Source organism: Gobius niger, assembly GCF_951799975.1.
Source record: "Gobius niger genome assembly, chromosome: 9".
Taxonomy (NCBI): Eukaryota; Metazoa; Chordata; class Actinopteri; order Gobiiformes; family Gobiidae; genus Gobius; species Gobius niger.
In genome coordinates this window covers 22362271-22382803 of record NC_136860.1, presented here as the reverse complement: position 1 = coordinate 22382803, position 20533 = coordinate 22362271, and the positions used below count along the sequence as shown (strand labels likewise).

At 41.9% G+C, this 20533-nt stretch overlaps 1 protein-coding gene across 13 annotated transcripts in view; it reads left to right on the top strand.

Annotated features, from left to right (window-relative positions):
* The first annotated feature begins 2442 nt into the window (after window positions 1–2442).
* The window catches only part of caska (calcium/calmodulin-dependent serine protein kinase a), a 104772-nt gene continuing 86681 nt past the window's right edge, over window positions 2443–20533 (top strand). For 11 of the 13 annotated variants that reach the window (XM_079562480.1, XM_079562477.1, XM_079562485.1 and 8 more), the window contains exon 1: window positions 2443–3196. In XM_079562480.1, the coding sequence (XP_079418606.1) occupies window positions 3132–3196 (65 nt within the window). In that variant the 5' untranslated portion in view covers window positions 2443–3131. The remainder of the gene's footprint in view (window positions 3197–20533) is intronic. The other 2 variants (XM_079562488.1, XM_079562487.1) reach the window with 1 other exon arrangement.

Sequence of the window (20533 nt, the reverse complement as noted above, 5' to 3'; positions counted from 1 at the left end):
GGCAAGACATAATACTCCAAACCCAGACTCCAGCTGGATATGTTCAAGCTGCTGGTCTGTGATGCAGCTTGAGCGCAAGGTGTTAGACAGGCGTCGAGATTTTATGCAGTGGCTTCTGGAATTCATACCTTTCTATGGATATCTCTCTTTACCATTCATTTCTAATTCATGTATTGTTGTAGAATAATCAGCACAAGGGTTTACCATGAGAAAACACATTTATATGATTATAGTATAGGCTGCTAAACAATAAAAAGGTAGTGATTAAAAGAGGTCTGCAATCTCCTTGTCATTTTAAGCTTAACAGCAGATGCCCGTGCCCGGCTAACATTTGTATTGGCTTGTAACTGGCTCAAACTGAATTGTGAGGCCATGTGTGAGTGGAATAAAACAACGTGTTTACTCGCTGCTGTTCAGTGATTCAGTGACCACTTTGAACCGGAAGCAACGTGCATCTCCTGACTGTCACAAAACCAAGTGCACATGTTCACCGTTAAAAAAATCACTGTTACAGAGAGCAGCACAGTGAGTTCATGCAAGATGAACAGGATGACTGCAGTCGGGCAGAAAGTGCTTTTTTACTCTCAACACTACAGATGGACCGGCATAAATTAGAATATCACTGGAATGTGAATCTTTCAGAAATGTCAAATTGATAGACTGATAGAACAGGGTCAACTGCATGCTCTCCTCTGGTGACGCTTTATTGCTCTTACCATTCGTTTACTAATTCATTGATATATTGAAGTACTCCTGGTTATAGACCTCGGCCCATGGTATGGAAAGGGTTATCTCACTATTTTTCCACCTTGATCAAACTAATGCAAGGTTGAGCTGTTATTATTTACAGAAGTGACAGTCCAATCAAGGGGTTGTATAAGATCTTGGAAGAAAGAAAAACAGACGATGTCATTAATTGGCTTATCTCACCCTGAGTGCATGTGGCATTATGTGCACAATATGCAAAATGATGGGTGCAAGCCTTGCCGTGCGGGGAAATCATGAAAGAAACAAACAAAAAACTTAAAAACATTTTCAAGATGGTTATTATAAGGCAGCAGATAGAAACATTTTGGTGGCAGACTATATACTATGTGCGACCAGGGGAGCAGCCACTTGGACTGTGATTTCTGACAATGTGATGTTTGCCACCGAGGCAAGAACAGCCACAAAACACACTCAGCGGCCGGCCCCTGGCTGAGACAAGGAGCGTGTGCTGGATAGAGATAAGATTTTCTCTGATGTCCTGATTTCTCCTATTCTAAGCCAAATGGCCTCCTGCTGCATCACATCACACCAACCACCTTTGATATTTGTGCTTAACTCAAACAACGTACAAGGGCAAGAAGATAAACATTGTGGTGTATAGCCTCAGCTGTCAAAAAGCAAAACATAGACTTGATGAAATTCTGCTCAATAAAAAAAAACGCAAGATAATCTCCATGAGGGGTTTACTAACAGCGCTCAACTCTTTGCTCACCAAATAAATATGTAAACTACACAAATAAACAAACAAAACATATGTTAATGGGAGCTAGAAGACTGCTGAGTAAACTATTATGTATTTTACATTTTATCTTCTTTCCTTTCAGCTTCAACAAATACTCCTGCAATGATTAACAAAGGCTATTTGAACATGTGTCCAACTTGTTTCACACTCTCTGCCAATTATCAGCAGCGCTAACCCCTAGTAAAGGAGAAGACGATCGGCCCGGGCTGGGGCTCAAATCCGCCATCCCATGGGCACCCCAGAGGAATTTGACAAAAATGAGTGCACACAAAAGAGATGTAAAGACCTGATAGCTGCTTAAATAGCAAACTTCATCTGTGTAGACTATTTTCCAGCCTCTTTTAAAGGTGCATTATATAACTTTTTACTTTTTGAAAAAAAGTTGACATTTGTGCGTATTTGACCTTGTGGTCAGCGTGGCACCTTTACTTTCCATCACAGTGGTCTCTAGGACGCTCCAGGATCAATTGTTTGGAAGGTTTCCTATGCTGACGGAGCCTCAACTACAAAACAATTGATCCTGTAGCATTGTAGAGACCACCATAATCGACCAAAGAGGCACAAATAACTAATCATACAGCCGCTGGGGCACTGCAAGGTCAAATACGCACAAATACCAACTTTTTCACCGCATAAAAAGTTGCATTATGCACCTTTAAGGTATGTTATCTATAAAACAAGAACAACACACAACTAAAAATAAAGAATGTTTCAATCAAATTAATCAGATAAATACTGCGAATCCGTACTACCATCATTGTTTTTTTAATTCCACATAAACTCGTCCTAAACGAGCCTCTGTGGCGCTACTGAACCGCCATGTTGGCTCAAAGCCTGCGTGCCTCAAAGGAAAACCCAGGGAAAAGGCGCTGCGCCAGAATGGAGGATAGTGGAGCAGTTTCGTAACCTCCTTGTAGGAGGGGCTTGTCTTTCTGGAAGCTCCGTGGAGCTGCTGCCTGCACGTCCGGGCATATGAGCAGAAACTGACGGTGCTTGGGAAAAACACGAAGCGCGGACTGGGAAGTGTCGACGAGGGGGAAAGACGCGGGGACGCGAGTCTCTGTGTGGCAGACTTGAACCTGCCATAGTTGCACTTCTCAAGGGACATTGCGCTAATCCGTGAAAACGCGGCAAAGTGGCGCCGGGTGGCATTTGGAGATGTGAAGAGTACTGTACGCACCTGGACTGACCGGCTCAGCCCGAGCTGATGCACTGTCTCCTGGCTCTGCCTCTTGTTTCTGTTCGCTGTAGTTGGAGTGTTTCACGGGGACAGACAGACAGAGGAGTTTAGTTCATTGCTCCGAGTCTGAAGTGCCGTGGTGTGGACGAGGAAGGCGGGGTCGAACCGGCGGACTCCCGACCCAAACTGGATTACTGAGCTTTTCCCTGTGGGATTCGCCCACGGCGACGCAGCGTTTTTTGGGGGGCGGGGGTCGAAGCAAGCGGTAACAACTGGGATTTAGAACCGCTCCTTGTGAACTCTTCAGCGCCTGCCCACTCGCTGCTGAGCTCGAGGAGGCATCTATTTGTCAAGCTGCTTGTGGCCTGCCTTGTTGTCTGCACTTAGAAGCATATTCGGGTTCGGGACGCATTTTGGGGAGACATTTCCCCCAGTCCTAGCATGACTATGGCGGACGACGACATTCTCTTTGAAGATGTGTACGAGCTGTGCGAGGTCATTGGCAAGTAAGTTGGATCGCTGTTTCTTCTCTTGTCGGTGTTTTCAGTGTTTAATGCTGCTGGTCACGGGGGCTTTCCAATTAGCCCTCATAATACCTTCAAGGTATGGCACGCGCGCGCAAACACACGGGCAAAAGCGAGGCGGTGTTTCGGATTTGAACTCGCGTTTCAGGTCTCGGATCGTCACTGTTTCCTGCACGTTCTTGACCTATTGAAATCAACTGTGGCAATGAAACAGAGAACTGTTTCCCAGCTTCACTGCACACTTGTGAGGACACAGCTCACGCTCCACTGTGGCACATCCATTCTCTAATAGTTCATGTGTAGTTTCCAGACGCACTGGAGTTTTTACGATTCTGCTTTGACCCAGTGGCAGTTGGCAACTTGGTGCAGAGATTAAAGGGCAGGGCACATAACGACATGAGTCATGCACACACAACATCTGGACACGATTAGCATCTGTAGATCTCATCCCGGCCACTTGGATTAACGTGCACTCCAAGAGAAACACCTCAGGAGTGCGTGCCTCCAGTTTTGTTTGGGTAGGAAGCTCCCCAGCGTTTCCAGATGTGCCTGAAATTGCACGCCTGATTACTATGTTTTCAGGAGGGAAAGTCATTTTCTTTTCTGTGAGGTGATACCATGCTTAGTCTACACAATTGTGTTGATGAAAAATAACTTGACATCATGGCAAAACAATTATAGAGCATCTAGGGATAAGTTTCCAGTGTTTTCCACAATAGAGACATCTTGAAATGGTCCAGTGGTGTAAATCTTTCCTCTCAGCATGGAGTTTGTGAGATTTATTCTTGATCTGATGAGCAGCAGTCGGTATGGAGGACCATGGCTGCCAAAACTATAAATATATACATAAATAAATAAATAAATAAATAAATTTAAAAAAGATAAAATTTGCAAAGAAATGCGTGCAATTATGAGAATAAGTGCATTTATTTCTGTATTTATTTATTTATATATTTATTTATTTCTGTATTTATTTATTTATTTACATATTTATTTATTTTTGTATTGATTTATACATTTATTTCTGTATTTCTCTATTTATTTCTCTATTTCTGTATTTATTTTTGTATTTATTTATTTATTTATATATTTATTTATTTCTCTATTTATTTATTTATTTCTCTATTTATTTATTTATTTTTGCATGTATTTATTTATTTCTCTATTTATTTATTTATTTCTCTATTTATTTTTTTATTTATGCATTTATTTATTTATTTCTCTATTTATTTATTTATTTCTGTATTTATTTATTTATTTCTGTATTTATTTATTTATTTCTGTATTTATTTATTTATTTCTGTATTTATTTCTGTATTTATTTCTGTATTTCTCTTAATGAGATGCAAATCATGGGGTGGGTCGGGATGCCTCTGCTGTAAGCTCATTGGTCAATCTTTTTCCTTGCTCCAGAGCTTGTCCAGCATAGACGGCCATGTTGAGATCACTGTGTTCTCGCTATAGCCATGTCAGAACGAAAAAGAAAAAAAAGCATTCTTCCATATGCAGCAATTGCATTGTGTGTGTGTTTTTTAAACAAATAAGTAAATTATCCTTTGCTCTGTGTCGCTGAACAGCCTCCATTTTGGAGTGGTGAACGGTTGCATGTTGGACCTCAAGCATATCTAGTTGGGGACTGCTGTGCTATGTTACTACCCCTTACAACAACTAGTAGCTAGCCAAACAAGTCGGAGATAGAAATGGATTCGCTTTGGAGTGAAATTTCTAATGAGCTGAGAAGACTGGCGGACAGGCATACGAGAAACTGTAGCGTTGACTATATTATTTTCCGTTTGGATCAGTTACGTAAAGTCCCGTCGCCAGACGTCAGTCAGGGGGGCATATGAAATCCACGCAGGGGCACATTTAGTATTACTATAAAGAACATATTTTTCGGTATTCGCGTAGCCCTGGCGCACACTGATCATTACATTAAACATAATCAACAGCAAATATGACCAGACCAACTACAGCTGCAACATCAGTCCTCGTGGCGGAAACGTCAGTAGGCCTACATGCGTTTCTCCGAGCTGAGCCTCCTCATCAACACATCCTTCTACTCAAACTTGAACTTATGAGTGAGGTCCTTTTCAAAAGCAGCTGAATGAGCTGGGCCTTGCGTCTGTGCAGAATACTGCGCCGATGCAACGAAAACACGTTTCTGAGCGTGGAAAACGACCGGACTCTGGGGCTGTAGAACGAGCGCCTGCACCCCCACACTCCCCCCATACACACCCCCACACTCGCGCCACCGTTTGTACCATGAATATGGCTCGGTCAGTGCTGTGGCCGCGTCCACTTTTCAGTCTCTCTCAGCCTTCACTGAAAGCTCCAGTGTCTGAGTGTAAAACGCACACTTCGAACGCGGGGACTTTTCGGCGGACTTCAGCGCTTTGTAGTAAAACACACAGGAGCACCTGTCACTGCCTTTGCCTCTCACGAGCATCGTGGACTCTCAGGGCGGAGGATGATCGTTGATGCCCCTCTATCATATCACCTATATTTTATTTTGTGCCCAGACAACACGGGAGCCGTGCGCAATTGCGCACGAGCGCAGCTTGGAAGGAACCGTGCCAGAGAAAGAGAGAGAGGGATGAAATGCCGCCTCCGTGCTAGAGGAGGAAATAGTTAGGCTACTTGTTGTGGAGTTTGGGCTGGTCTAATCGGGCAGAAAGCGCGAAAGTAACACTGTGCAAATGAGTGATCTTTGCCCAATTTGTAGTGGTTTGTAGTGGGCACACGCATCTTGACAGCATGGCGCTTCTCAGCGCACGCCTGTAATGTACATGTACGCACTTTGCGCGAGAGAGCTCGTCGCGTGCGGTGTATTAAACCGATTGAAAGCGCAAAGTAACACTTCGCACATGAGTGATACGTATCTTGGCCCGGTTTGTCGTGGTTATCCGGCCATCCTGCATGTTTTCTTGTGGTTATACCCGTCGCTATGGGCTGGCCATACGGGGCCATGCCCGCCCCCCCCCGACACAGATGTGGTGTAGTGGACTACGTGATACGCAGACATACGCCGTATAACCACGAGAAGGCCTGCAGAACTGCTGTATAACCACTACAAATTGGGCAAAGATCACTCATTTGCACAGTGTTACTTTCGCGCTTTCTGCCCGATTAGACCAGCCCAAACTCCACAACAAGTAACCTAACTATTTCCTCCTCACGGAGAGAGAGGACCCTCTCTCTCTTTCTCTGGCACGGTTCCCTCCACGGGAATTGCGCACGGCTCCCGTGTTGTCTGGGCACAAAATAAAATATAGCTGATATGATAGAGGGGTATCAACGATCATCCTCCGCCCTGAGAGTCCACGATGCTCGTGAGAGACTTTTGGCAAAGGCAGTGACAGGTGCTCCTGTGTATTTTACTACAAAGCGCTGAAGTCCGCCTCCCTCATAAGTTCAAGTCTGAGTAAAAGAATGTGTTGATGAGGAGGCTCAGCTCGGAGAAACGCATGTAGGCCTACTGACGTTTCCGCCACGAGGACTGATGTTACAGCTGTAGTTGGTGTGGTCATATTTGCTGTTGATTATATTTAATGTAATGATCAGTGTGCGCCAGGGCTACGCGAATACCGAAAAATATGTTCTTTATAGTAATACTAATGCCGCCTTAAGACTGACGTCTGGCGACGGGACTTTACGTAACTGATCCAAACGGAAAATAATATAGTCAACACTACAGATTCTCCTGTCCGCCAGTCTTCTCAGCTCATTAGAACATAGCACAGCAGTCCCCAACTAGATATGCTTGAGGTCCAACATGCAACCGTTCACCACTCCAAAATGGAGGCTGTTCAGCGACACAGAGCAAAGGATAATTTATTTATTTGTTTAAAAAAACACACACACAATGCAATTGCTGCATATGGAAGAATGCTTTTTTTTTTTTTTTTCGTTCTGACATGGCTATAGCGAGAACACAGTGATCTCAACATGGCCGTCTATGCTGGACAAGCTCTGGAGCAAGGAAAAAGATTGACCAATGAGCTTACAGCAGAGGCATCCCGACCCACCCCATGATTTGCATCTCATTAAGAGAAATACAGAAATAAATACAGAAATAAATACAGAAATAAATAAATAAATACAGAAATAAATAAATAAATACAGAAATAAATAAATAAATGCAGAAATAAATAAATAAATACAGAAATAAATAAATAAATGCATAAATAAAAAAATAAATAGAGAAATAAATAAATAAATAGAGAAATAAATAAATACATGCAAAAATAAATAAATAAATAGAGAAATAAATAAATAAATATATAAATAAATAAATATATAAATAAATAAATAAATACAAAAATAAATACAGAAATAGAGAAATAAATAGAGAAATACAGAAATAAATGTATAAATCAATACAAAAATAAATAAATATGTAAATAAATAAATAAATACAGAAATAAATAAATATATAAATAAATAAATACAGAAATAAATGCACTTATTCTCATAATTGCACGCATTTCTTTGCAAATTTTATCTTTTTTAAATTTATTTATTTATTTATTTATTTATGTATATATTTATAGTTTTGGCAGCCACGGTCCTCCATAAGTCGGCGGGTCTGTTTCTCTCTGTAGTCTGGCTTCCATGTGTTCAAAGACTCAAGTGATTTGGTGAATGAATTGCTGTCTTTCTTTGTCTTCCACTGATCAGGCATTGCCATATGTGGACCCCACCTCAAGCCCATAGTTCCAGTTCGGTCGAAATTGCATAGTCACAAACCTAAATGAGGGTATCTCATCTCCATGGGCTCTTATGTAAAAACCCTGCTAACCCTGTGGTAAATCTTTGCAGGTGTTCATGCATTAGTTAATATACACTCTGAATTGAATATTGTATTTGAAATTAAAGCATATATTACAAATCTCCCACCACCTTCTTCAAATTGTATGATTGTGTCCTGCTTTACAACTATGACTATACATAGAAACAATCACAAGAAGATTTATGAAACTGACATTAGCCGTCCTTTTTACATCTAAATGAAGGCTAAATGCCATGAAATGACTGCTGTTTAGCTTCTCTTACATATTGCGGTAATTACATGTGTGATATTTAGTGCCGCACCAGTTCAAAGGAGACATTTTCTGCATCTTGAATGATTCACTCCATTGGGCACGCACACAAGCTCCATGTGAACGCAGACGCAGCCAGTCAGTCAGTGCAGGCTGACTGCTTCTGGTGCGCTGGCACTGTCACAGAGACGTTGGCTGTTTGACAGAGTGATAAGACACGCACTGGCCTCAACATGTTTAAACAAGCCTGGAAAACGACATGTGCGCTGTTATCCCACACAGTCGCTGGCAATTTACAAATCACCCATTCAAACATCTGAAGCTTTGAAAAAAGGAGGCCAAAACAAACCTATTTGTCTCTTTGATTTCTTTTAAAGGTGCAATGAGTGGACATTCATTATTTAACTCTGTTTCAAATCACCATCCTCTGTGACATGTACCTCAGAAAGAGTTGTACTTTTGTTGTAATTGGGATTCGTAATAAAGGGGTAGAAGTTCCATTTGAGCACAAATGAGTTTGTAAGTTGAAATATGAAAGTTGTTTCTGAAACATGTTCATTACTAAACAGTGAAGCAATGAGGAATAAATCAGGTTTCAGTCTTAGTAATATTGTCAGCTCTACGATAAAGCGCATACAGAGAATTGACATCTTTCCGGCTGGTTCATGATCAATAGAAATGTTTTTTAATGATATGCACAGCGCACAAGGCTCTTTTTTTCACCAATGTCTGCTTTTGCAATACAATATACTGAAAGACAAAACCAAAAGCATTTTATTCCAGTAATAGAAAAAAGATAAGGCAGTGATTTTCAAACCGTTCACACGAGTAATACACATGAAGCTCATGCATGTAAACACGCCGGGTTAATTTCCATCCGTGGTCTCCCTCAAACACAATCCTGGCCTATTGTACATGATTTTCGTGGTAAGGGGAAACCGGAGTACCTGGAGGAAACCTACAGACAACATACAAACTCCACAAAGAAAGGCCTCAAACCTTCAAATAGTCTTTTCAAAGTACAGTAGTTATTGTTTGATAACATTTTTAAATAACGCATTGTCCCCATATCTGTGAATTGACCCCATCTGTTCTAGACCTTTGCTTGACCATGGTCCTCCATGAATTTTAATCCAGGACCCCGGCTCTATAATGTCTCAATTGTGATGTCTGAACCAGAACACAAGCTAACTTAAATCCATTACTAAAGCATGAATGAAATGATCTTTTTTCTATTCAAATAAATAGGGTCTAAAATTGCAGATGCCCCTGAGTACCACTCGGGGAAGATCAAGTACCTCCAGTGGTTGACCCCACAGGGAAATTTGTCCTCTGCATTTGACCCATCCTTTGATGCCGCTGGGGCGACCCGTCAGGAGCAGTGGGCACCCGTAGTGAGGCGCCGGGGGACATCTCCAGGCTGATTAGAATAGCTTGGCTGGAGGATTCACCTATTGTTCATGTTTTCTGTTGATGGGGCAAACCAGAGTCCCCGGAGGAAAACCCATTCAGACACGGGGAGAGAAACTTGCAAACTCCACACAGAAAGGTCTGCACAGACGGAGAATCGAACCCTGCACTTCTCGCTGTGAGGCAAGAGTGCTAAACCCTTGCTGCAAAAAATACTATAGGTGTTTTTTAATTCATTGATGTTAATTCATTACGCTTGAATTATATACTTTGTCATGGTATTGACCACAGAAGTTGTGTTTTTGTCGCAGTAAAACCGTGCATGCTCTGTATCAGCGCTTACATTACCACAATATATGTCTCCGCTTTCTCATAAAAGTCAGGTGTTTAAGGGAGCTTAACCCTGGCCTCTGTGAGTGATGTAAGAACACATTGAACATAAGGCTTTATGAGGCATGCACACTTGTCGTACATAAGAAGCAGGAATGTAGGGGTAGAACTTTAAACTTCTGAACTGTGTGAATCATAGCCTTACTCACTTTTCAGCTGACTGACTATAATTTCCAGTTTGCAGAAGGTGAGTACAGTCTTTTATCAGCTGACCCACAGTTCTCTGTGTGTGGAGCTACTACTGTCATAGCCTCAATTTGAGAGTGCATTGAGAGAAGGAGGGAGCAGCAGTGTGGACGATTTGGATCCACGAAGAGAGGGGAGAAAGGAGAAAAAGACCTAGCCAAATAACAGTGGAGCGATGAGAAGCGGCACGGCGTTAAAAGCCCGAGGGCCCTGGGCTGCCCTGAGTGTAAGAGTGTGTGTTTTGCTGAGGTTAAAGCTGTGTACACATGGCCTATATATAGGGCATAGTCAACTTGGAGAGCAATGTGTAAAATAGTGCTGTGTGTGCATGCTTCTAACTGGGAGAGCTGGTGCTGGGAATTCATCAGTGGTTAAACACAGACAATGTTTTCCTTTATAAATCCAAAGAAGAGAAAGGTAAGGCTCAGTTCATTGTCCCCAGCTGTATGGCAGTGTTCCAGTGTTCCTCGACCATTATTTTTAGCAGGGCGGCTCCTGTTTTACGTAGAACGACAGATCATAAACTATGAGAAACTCACAATCAAATAGATGGTGAAGCACTCTGGGTTTTGAGGAGCACGCACTGCAGTGTGAAGGAGCGCTATACCTACAGGGACCCTTGCTTTTTCTGGGCAAACAGCCGACCGAGCCACAGTCGGCGCTAGGGCACTGGAAGAATCTCCTCCAGATGGAAAAAAAAGCGTGAGGGCTTGTGTACAAATAAGCAGCTTCACGCGTGAGCCGTCTTAAGGGGCATGTTTGTAAAAGGCTTTGAATGAGCTGTGGAAATGAAAGTGAGCATCTTCACGGGTTTATTATTAGACCCTGTGCTGCATATGTTGTATCGTAAGGTACGGCAGTCACCTGCACGTTGATCGATAATTTCTCAGCTTTTCCATTTTCAGGGGAACAACTGAATGATCCAGAACTAGAAGGACTAGGATGAGTGAGAGAGCAGAAGAGGTCAGGTCCACTGGAGGAGGAAGCAGTCCATTAGTTTGACTCACACATTAAGAGCCACTCTGCCCGAGGGAAATGCTCCTTTGTAGTGCACCCTTGTTAAGGAGTTGAGTGTTTCTGCTGCACTCTCCCTAAAGATGCACAGTTTGCCTATTTTGAGTTCTTTAAAGTATGTTTCTGTGCTTGGTGTGTGTCGCTGATGGCTGGTCACAAATTTCACTTGAATCAAGCATAAACATCGCTCAAGTGTTTAGACCCAGTTGAATTGCACTTGGGGCAGATTGTTGTAAGACTTTTCAAGTGCCAGTTTAATAAGCAAAGGTCTATAAATAAAAAAAGGACATTTTCTTTCTGTCAGTCACAGTCCATGTGGTCTAATACATGAGACTTGCTAACCAGAATCACAATTGTATTTATTGCCATAGTTACGAACAGGTTCACAACTAGGAATCGTTTTTGTTGGATCGTACAACATGAAACATAAACCATTTAAACTATAGTAAAGACAATAACAATTTGACATAGAACAACAGCTTGAGCGTATATTTATGTGTTAGCCGCAGTGTGGACATACCACATATTGCAACAGAGCAGTGCAAATGGCTGGAACAGGTTATTCATGAGTCTGATGCAGAGTTATTGGGTCTTGTTATTGTTCATTTAGTCTGATGGCGAAGGGGAAACACTGTTCATGTGGTGGGAGGTATGGATTAGGATGGACCGTAGCCTCCTGCCTGAGGGGAGAAGGGGGGAAAAGTCCGTGTCCAGGGTGACACTGTTTAGACAAACATCTGGAATGTTTCATTCTTGTATTAGTTTAGCAGTTTCATATTTCAGTGTTCATACAAATCTCAGTGCTCCTGGGTGTGTTTAAAATGTCTGCACAGGGAAATAGATAATCCCTCTAAAACATCAATTGACAATCTTATCAATTGGAAAATCGTGCAGCCTTAGTCTAAAGTCATGAATAAACCCTGACTGCAGGAGACTTAGATCCCCTCCACTTATTATCAGGCTGGTTGGACTCGGCAAGAGATTTTAAAGTAGTATGACGTAAATCTTAAGCGTGTCCAATGATGTCGCAATCCCAAGTCTCAGACAACGCTCATGATATTGATTTAGTCCGAGCCATTGAGGGGGTTATGCTCTGCCTGCGGTGCCTGTCATCTCCTTCTGTTAATGGAGCCAAAAATGGGGGCTAATATCATCCAGCTGAATGGATCAATGACCTCGCTGTTCTCTGTATTTGGACCCTCAGTGGATTTAACAATGGCCACTGTCCTGTTGCGTACATCGCTGTGGAGCCAGGAAGCTTCCCTGTGAATAGAATGAATTAGCCCTCATTTGCATAACCTCATAGCCCAGGAGGAGACTCGAGGGGACTGTGCAGAAAGCCGTATGTCACTGCAAAGCTGAGAGTGTGTCCTGTTCGATCTGTGGTAATATAACCCCCCCCAAAATAGCCTAACTTTAAATTTCAACTTTCTTATCAGCGAGATGAGCTATGATATTGTTTGTGGACAGACTGAGAGACTGAAAACTTGTTATAAGAACCGTAATAACAAAACGAACACATGGCTGATATTTGCTTTCTCCGAGCGACCATCTGCATATTTTAGAAACATAAAATAATAAACGTTTTACAGCTTTTTATGTTATTGTCCAAGGGAGCTGTTAAAAGCGCGGCGGTGCCAGTTTAATGCCTCTCTAATTTACCCCAAGCTCCAGCTGCAGCCCTACGTACATTTCCCCACCTTATCATCGAGTCTGTTTCTTATCCCCAAGCGTTACAGAGCACCAACAACCAAAAACAATTATTATATTAGTTTAATTCGATTTTTTTGGACAATCACAAAGTGCTAAATGTACCAGGTTATTGTCATGAAACTGGTATAAGCCACTTCTGAATCCGGGTCCTCGCTTTGAGAGGAGCGGCGTGCGGTAAACGCATTGCAAAGTTCACAATCGTTTTATTTCACGATTATAATGTGTTAATGATGATCTGAATTTTACTTACGTTTCGATGAATTGTTTAGCCCTCAATTGAAGCCAGTGCATAACGGTCAGATCTGTCGAGGCGCTTTACAGGTTCGGTCGCCTTCTCTCATAATGTTAAGCATTAAGGCAATTTCAGAAAATCCACAGTGGAGCTATAACTATGCGAGTTTAAGATGTAGGGAGTCACAAGACGGGTTGATGCACCGAGCGTGTAAGCGAAGATGAGGTCGTCACACATGGGGGAAGTGAATTAACCTTGGATCAGTGAACTTGCTGCGCTGTGTAAGCTATCTGGAAAGTAATCCTGATCATCTCTATTATTTAATGAAAAGACTCATAAACACACTGCCTACCGTTGTGCGTCTCACCCGCAGGGAAGTCACTGTAGAGACAAAATGGCTGCAGCCTAATCTTCAAGAATGTGGTCCACGATAAAAAAAAAAAAATCATGTCTGACTTCACCGCAGATTTGCAAATAATTGGTCACTGTGGCATCTTGCTCCTCATGCTGGATTTGGGACACGCGGTGTAACAAGAAATGCGATATCAACAGACAATATCCTCCACCAACTTAATTTTGAAGTTGGTATAAGTACTAAATCTTTCATTGTTTAGTTGAATCTAAGAAATGACTTTGCAAAGGCTCCTTTCAACATGCAGTTTAGTATTTTGCGAGACTGTTCACTTGTTTTTTCATATCGCAAATGCCTGCCTGAGAGCAGCGCAAGAGAGGCAGGTATAAACCGTAGCAGATTCACAGTTGGTGGGCTTTTAATTGGTGTATTGGATTTCATGCAGATATTTTACTTTTCCAGATCCATTTCTATACAAATAATAACTAAACTAGTAATTCCTTACACAATATGCTAATGTTTCTTAGGCTATGAACTAATGCATGCAGCTGGGATGGTTACATGTGTGTTTTGTGAGTCAGCAAGAATGAAAAGAAAAAGTGATGAGTTGCTGATTTTAAAAGTCACAAGACATCGACAAATGCTGTTTAGAGAAAGACCAAAGAGGATACAGATGGATAGTGGACACAGCATAGTGAAGTCATTTGGTTTGAGAATGAGGCTGAGGTGTGTAAAAATTAGTTATTTTCAGTAACTAAGGAATATAACATATTACTTACACAAAATATGGTCATATTAGTCATTACAGTTCAAGTAACTTGAGTTACAACAGCATTGACAGCACGGTGGTGCAGCAGAAGCGCTCGGGCCTCACAGGTCAAAGGTCCCGGGTTCGATTCCCACCTGGACGGGGCCTCTGTGTCGAGTTTGCATGTTCTCCCCGTGTCTGCGTAGGTTTGTGGTAAAAACATGTGCAATAGGTTAATCCACCAGCCTGGCTCCACGCCGGCAGCTCACTGCTCCCCAGCGACAATGAGGATGGGTCAAATGCAGAGAACAGATTTCTCTACAGAGTTTAATAAAGTATCACTTATTTAAATGTATGAACAAAAAATGGCAATCACCCCCCAAATAAAATGCAGCACCAAATCAAGTTGGAGGTTGGTGTATAATATATTCAGTCTGTAGTTACACGAGAGACTGGGGGAAAGCGAAAGGAAAAGGAAATCTCTGACTGCCCTTGCACTTGGGGCCTTTTCAGTTAATATTTTGCCAAAAGTAACTCATACACTACATGATATGCTACATTTTTGAAACAGTAATATGTAATACAAACATATTACATTTTAAATCTGTACTCACTAATATACAATATATTAAAAAAATATAAGAAACTTGCCCAACACTGCTAATTAGCGCTAACTGTAGTCCTTTCTTTTCAATTGCATTCTGACCATGCCTTTCTCTGAATGGTTTCTCTGAGCTGCCACATCCATCTGAACTTGCGTAAATAAAATGACTTCCTTCAACGAAATAGGAACAGACTTTCTTGTCTGGCCGGACTCTAGGATGATAATGTTTTTGTTTGGTAATAATTGTTGCTTTGACTTCATATTCCGGGTCAGCTCTTTCTGTTTCCCCCTTGTCTTTAAAGTGAAGGTTAATGACTGTTGTCCAGCTTTATCTTCTTGTCTCTTTGATCACGTAGAAAGAACATGCCTCTCTCTCTGTCAGGAGGACGAGGGTTTGTCTAGTCATCGCAGCTGGTCCCTGTTTTCTTCCAAGGTGCTCCAGTATGTTCATTAATGCATATTTAATTAGTCATTTCCCCCGACCCCCGTGTGTGTAAGTGCTCACCCACAGAGATGTCATGAGTGTATAATTAGTGGAGCGCTGAGTTCATAGCACAAACAGAAACTCTCCTCAAAGGTGTCATTCGCACTATGTCACAGTGACTCAATGATACAACACTAACAGAAAATAATGATAATAATGATCATGTAAACAAAGTAGTGTATATAGTTATCACGGCTCGCTCAAAAGCAGGTGGTTTATCAGTACAGCTCCAGAGGGGAAAAAAAAAAAAGAAAGAGAAATCACAAAATAAGAGACCAACTGAGGGGTCCCGGGCCAGGATTTGTAAACCGTTGCTCTGTACTTAAGGATGATGTTCAGTTTGACTTATTGTTTCAGTGTGGACTTCTCTGTCCGCAGCAGTTTCCAGTGGACATGCCAAAGCACACACGGTCACCTGGGTAACAGCCGGGGGCCCCCTGGAAAAACAACACCCACAATTCCACACACTGAGAGTTTAACTTTTCCTTTGAGTCTGTTTTTCTTTGAGTCTTTTATACTGTACACCACCAAATCAGAACAAGCTCATGAGTTTGAAACGATTTAAGTGTTTGTTTTGCAAATGTGATTAAGTATGACCTTTTATAACGGTTTAAATATGTTTCTTACACATAAAATCCAAGCTTGTACCTGATAAGAATTCTAGATGTTGAAACATGGTCCTGGAGACATGTGTAAAAAAAAAAAAAAAGCTGTGACTGTCAAATGCCTATTAAGATGTTCAGGGGAATAAAAGGGGCAAAGCTTTGTGCATAAAGGTGTCTTTCTTTTACTGACGGCTTCATTGTTAATAGCAGGAGGCATCAAGGCCTCCAGGAATGCCGCTACAATTGATGATATTTTAGTCACAGCTTATGCAAAGCTCTTTTAGAACCAAGCAAAGCCACGTTACACACAACAGGGAAACGTCTGACAATTTCATTTACCCTGTGATTTTTTTTATTATTGACTCATTTATACACATTGAAAGCCGACCTGTGTCTACAACTATCTTGAGTGTGCAGTCTATTGATTTCTCAATCTAAAGAAAATAAAAACCAATGGACCAGTCGGTGTCTTCAAAGGAATGTTCACATGAGAAAAGATGCTGTAATGATTCTTGAGCCATTACTGCGTCTTTGACTTTTTCCGTTTTCTCACAGATACTAATGAAATTAAAATCAAAGCACACAGAACACCGCTAAGAGAATAGCTTCGCAGTGTAAATATTTTGGGAATGACCGGGTGAATGGTCTGAGGCCACATTTAGCAGTGTGGCCGCGTTGACATATTGTTTGACAGATGGGTGACACATGCTCGGTGCCAGCCCTATTGTAAGAGCAGGGACTGCGGGACAGAGTCACAGAGCGGTCCTCTCTGTGCAAAGCTGCTGGAAAAACCACATTGTCTTAGTTGAAGCTGCGACAATCTCACAGCAGACTGCACAATTGCCAGCTCAGCTCCATTCCACCCCAGCTCTACTGATCCATAAGGGATAGTGCTGTTTTATCCAAATTCTATGGAGAAAGTGCAATATGCTCAATTTCCCATCCACACATTTACTACTCAACTTTCAATAGAGCAAATGTGATCATCTCCTTCATTGCATCTGTTAGGTGTAAACTTGTAAGTGTTGCCAGGACTGAATGTTGATGGTAGATGATACTGTGGTTTTACTGTGTTAATATAACCTTTTCAGTATTGCTTATGTAGGTCTAAAATATGGTTAACATAAATAAATGCATCTCAGCCAAGTCACATCTCCACCTGGCTGACACTCTCCACTTGTGCGTAGGCTCTCTGTCTCCTTTGTGTCTCTCCCACTCGTGGCCTTGCACCGTGACTTTGCTTGCATTCATTCTGCGCCTTTTCAAAGTGTCGGGAGCTTAAATGGAGCTGTCATTACTCATCGCTCCGTACGCTTAAGAGCGCTTAAGTGTTGGTGGCGGCGTCCTTGCAAGGGAAGTCGTGGCAAGTTTCTCTCGGCAGTGGCGACAGGAATTATCGAAGGAAACGCGCGGCGGACTGCTCCGTCACTTTTTGGCCTTTCCGCGACCCGCCATCTGGGAACAGCAGGAAGTCGAGTGCATATGTTCTGTGTCAGCGCGTCCGGGCGTGGTGGGGGATCCGCGTGACAATATCCCACTAAATCTGTCAAAAACAAAGTCATGCGTGTCGCTCCGCACTTCCGAGACCGGGGAAGGTGTGAAAGAAACCTGCGGCGGCTGTTGTCAAACCGCTACCGTGTTTGTTCATTTTGTCTATGAATGGGAATATGCTTACACCGCTAATAGTGTGTGACTGATATATGACTCATGTGCGACGTCTTACTGGAAAAACGCGGTTACCTTGTGAAATATTTACCTTTGTGCCATCCGGGAATAGATGGTGAAGTAGTTGGTAAAATAGGGAAATGTGTCCACTGCATTTGACCCAGCTTTCAATGTAGCAACACAGGGATCAATTTTTTCGGATTTTGAGCTAGCCTTTTGCACATGTTCAATAAAAATTAATTTCTTATGCAATTTCAATTATCATCCCATCATTTTCATGAGTAGCTATGGGGTAATTGTCAAGTCACAGTTCGATCAAATTGTTTAATTTTGATTTTTTTGTTTTGTTTAATCATTTATGTGGATTTATTGCTTTATATGTTTAGCATTTATTTAGACAAAAGGAAAACCCCATCTCTTTCACTTTATTTGAAAGGAATTGGCCATTGTTTTTTCATACTGCGATATGTTCTCCCTGAGCTTGGACAAGTTGATGCGTAACTGCTAAACGCTAACAACATCTTTGGTCTTTTTGCGTGACAGAGCGCACACACGAAGACTAGACAAGTACGCATCAACTCGTCTAAGCTCAGGTAAGAACATATCTCAGTATGCAAAGAGGTAATCCTTCAATCTAAAACAAAAAGGATCAAATGCCAACATGAAGTTATTTTTTAGCTTTGACAGGACGTCTGCATGAGTCTAAATCTGCAGTGTAAATAAAGCTGTCATTACAGAAAACAGGCAATATCAAATATATAGAACTTGTTTTTGATCTGATGTATCGGGCAAAAAGTTGAATCTCTCCTGAGCTGCTCCTCTCTGCTTTTGGTCCTGACGCCGCCTGAGCCACTTGATTGTAAGTATTGAGGATCGTTTGTAGAAATAGGGTTGGTTGGTCTTAAAGATGGTTGATCTAAAACAGCAGACATCATCACATTTAAATTCACCCAGGGATCCGAGCTGGCCACTTGGGATCAGATATGTGTAAAATCCCAGGTGTGAACAGGGCCTATAGAGAGGGGCGTAGAGCTGGACGACACGCGCTGAAGTCTTTGAGCTATGAGCTATAGACGCGATCAGTCATAAGAGCAGCGCTCAGCACTTTCCACAGATGCACTTACAAAAGCTCACCTCTGCCAAGTGTGAGCCCGTGCCAGGTCCCCTGCTTCATATGTGCATGACCAAACAGTTGGGCGCACTCCTCTCGCCGGGGGTCGTGTAAACATAATGCAAGTAAGGACGGTAGGTTAGTCAAACATGACCTTCTAAAAGGGCTGTGTTTGGTAAATAAACACTGCACGTTTCCCAGTTCACTCTCACTACACATACAGAACACATATGTGAGTGCTCAGGCACAATATTACAATTTATTATGTACTTTTTCTTTTCTCTTTGGCTCTTCAAAATTGAGTTTAAAATGTTAGTATCGTGACTGCACTACAGTAAGATAACTCCTCCCTCTGAGAGAATCCTCCACATGCACGGCCAGGAGGGGGTTAATTTCTCAAATAAACTGAGAGAGTGAGTGGTATATTTAACCAATCACAGTGAAGTATGAGCTTTAATCAGAAGCAGCAGATGGTTATAGCTACTTAAAGGCAATATAAAGATACTGAGTGTGTTAAGCTTGAAGAAAATTACTACTTTTTCAAACCTTTGTCACTCATACCAAATATGTTCATGTCTAGTACCTCTTTGATCATGTGAAGCTGGTGTTTAAACAAGATGATCAGTGAGTGAGGGACCCACTGTTGCAGGTGTGTCTCTGCATGTTGTCACTGGTTGTTTTTGGATCAGGCTTTGTATTTCACAACATACGGTTACCAATTTCAGGTATTTTGAACACTGTCACCGCATCATCCTGTTGTTTTGAAGCTTTTAGAGCATTGCATCTTCGCTGTTTTATTAACGCTGTTCATGACTTGTGATTTGCGCTGGCAGCTAAATATGATGATTTGTGTACCCCGCCACTCTTTTGTTTTCTTGATGATAGACTCTATACCAGGATCTCTGTTTAGCACATTGTACTAGAAAATGATTGTCACTGTCACTTTTGAGCGGCTGTATGTTTTGACTGTGTGACAAACAGCATCTTAGCGCGCCCTTCTCAGCCTGTCGACCTGCAGCTCGGAGCCTCGTTGGCATACACTGCTCTGATTGGCTGTCAGATCCCATCAGGGAGCTTCCTGTCAGAAAATCCGAAGGGTGCGATTGGCCGACGGCTGCGGAGCTGACACCTATCTGTCAGTATCCCCTTCACAGCGACTTGCTGAAGAGATCGTCACCGCTGCACCTGGGTCGAGCAAAGAAGAATAGCAGGAACGATTCATTCACTGTCCTTGTCCAGCTGGTTTCATCGGTGCTATACAATTATTATTATTATTCTGGGGGTAAGGTCTTCAAGTACAAAAGAAAGATTGCGATTTCAAGTTCTATATTCACAATTCTGAAATGCTTGATTCTTGTATTAGTTTAATAGTTCACATAGCTGTGCTCTCTCATAACGCTGCTGGACACAAAATCAAAAACAGCTGGATGGACTTTTCAAACATGCCCTTATTGTAGACATTTTGCCAAAATACTACAAAAAGGTTCATGCTCCAAGTCTTTGCAAACTTTACAGATGTGTTTAGATAATTTTTTTTTGCACTCGTCTAATACACAGCAAATCTAATGAGATTTTTATTTTATTTTAATTCAATCAAAAATAATAACTTAGTAACTCATTCCCCTTGAGGCCATAAGCGCCACAGTCGAAGCATGTTACGTTTTTTTACTCATTAATTGTCCACGAGAGTAAATACTACACTGACAGAACAGACAAAGGAAGAGAGGGATATTGTGCATCCAATTACACAATAGAGATTTTTTTTT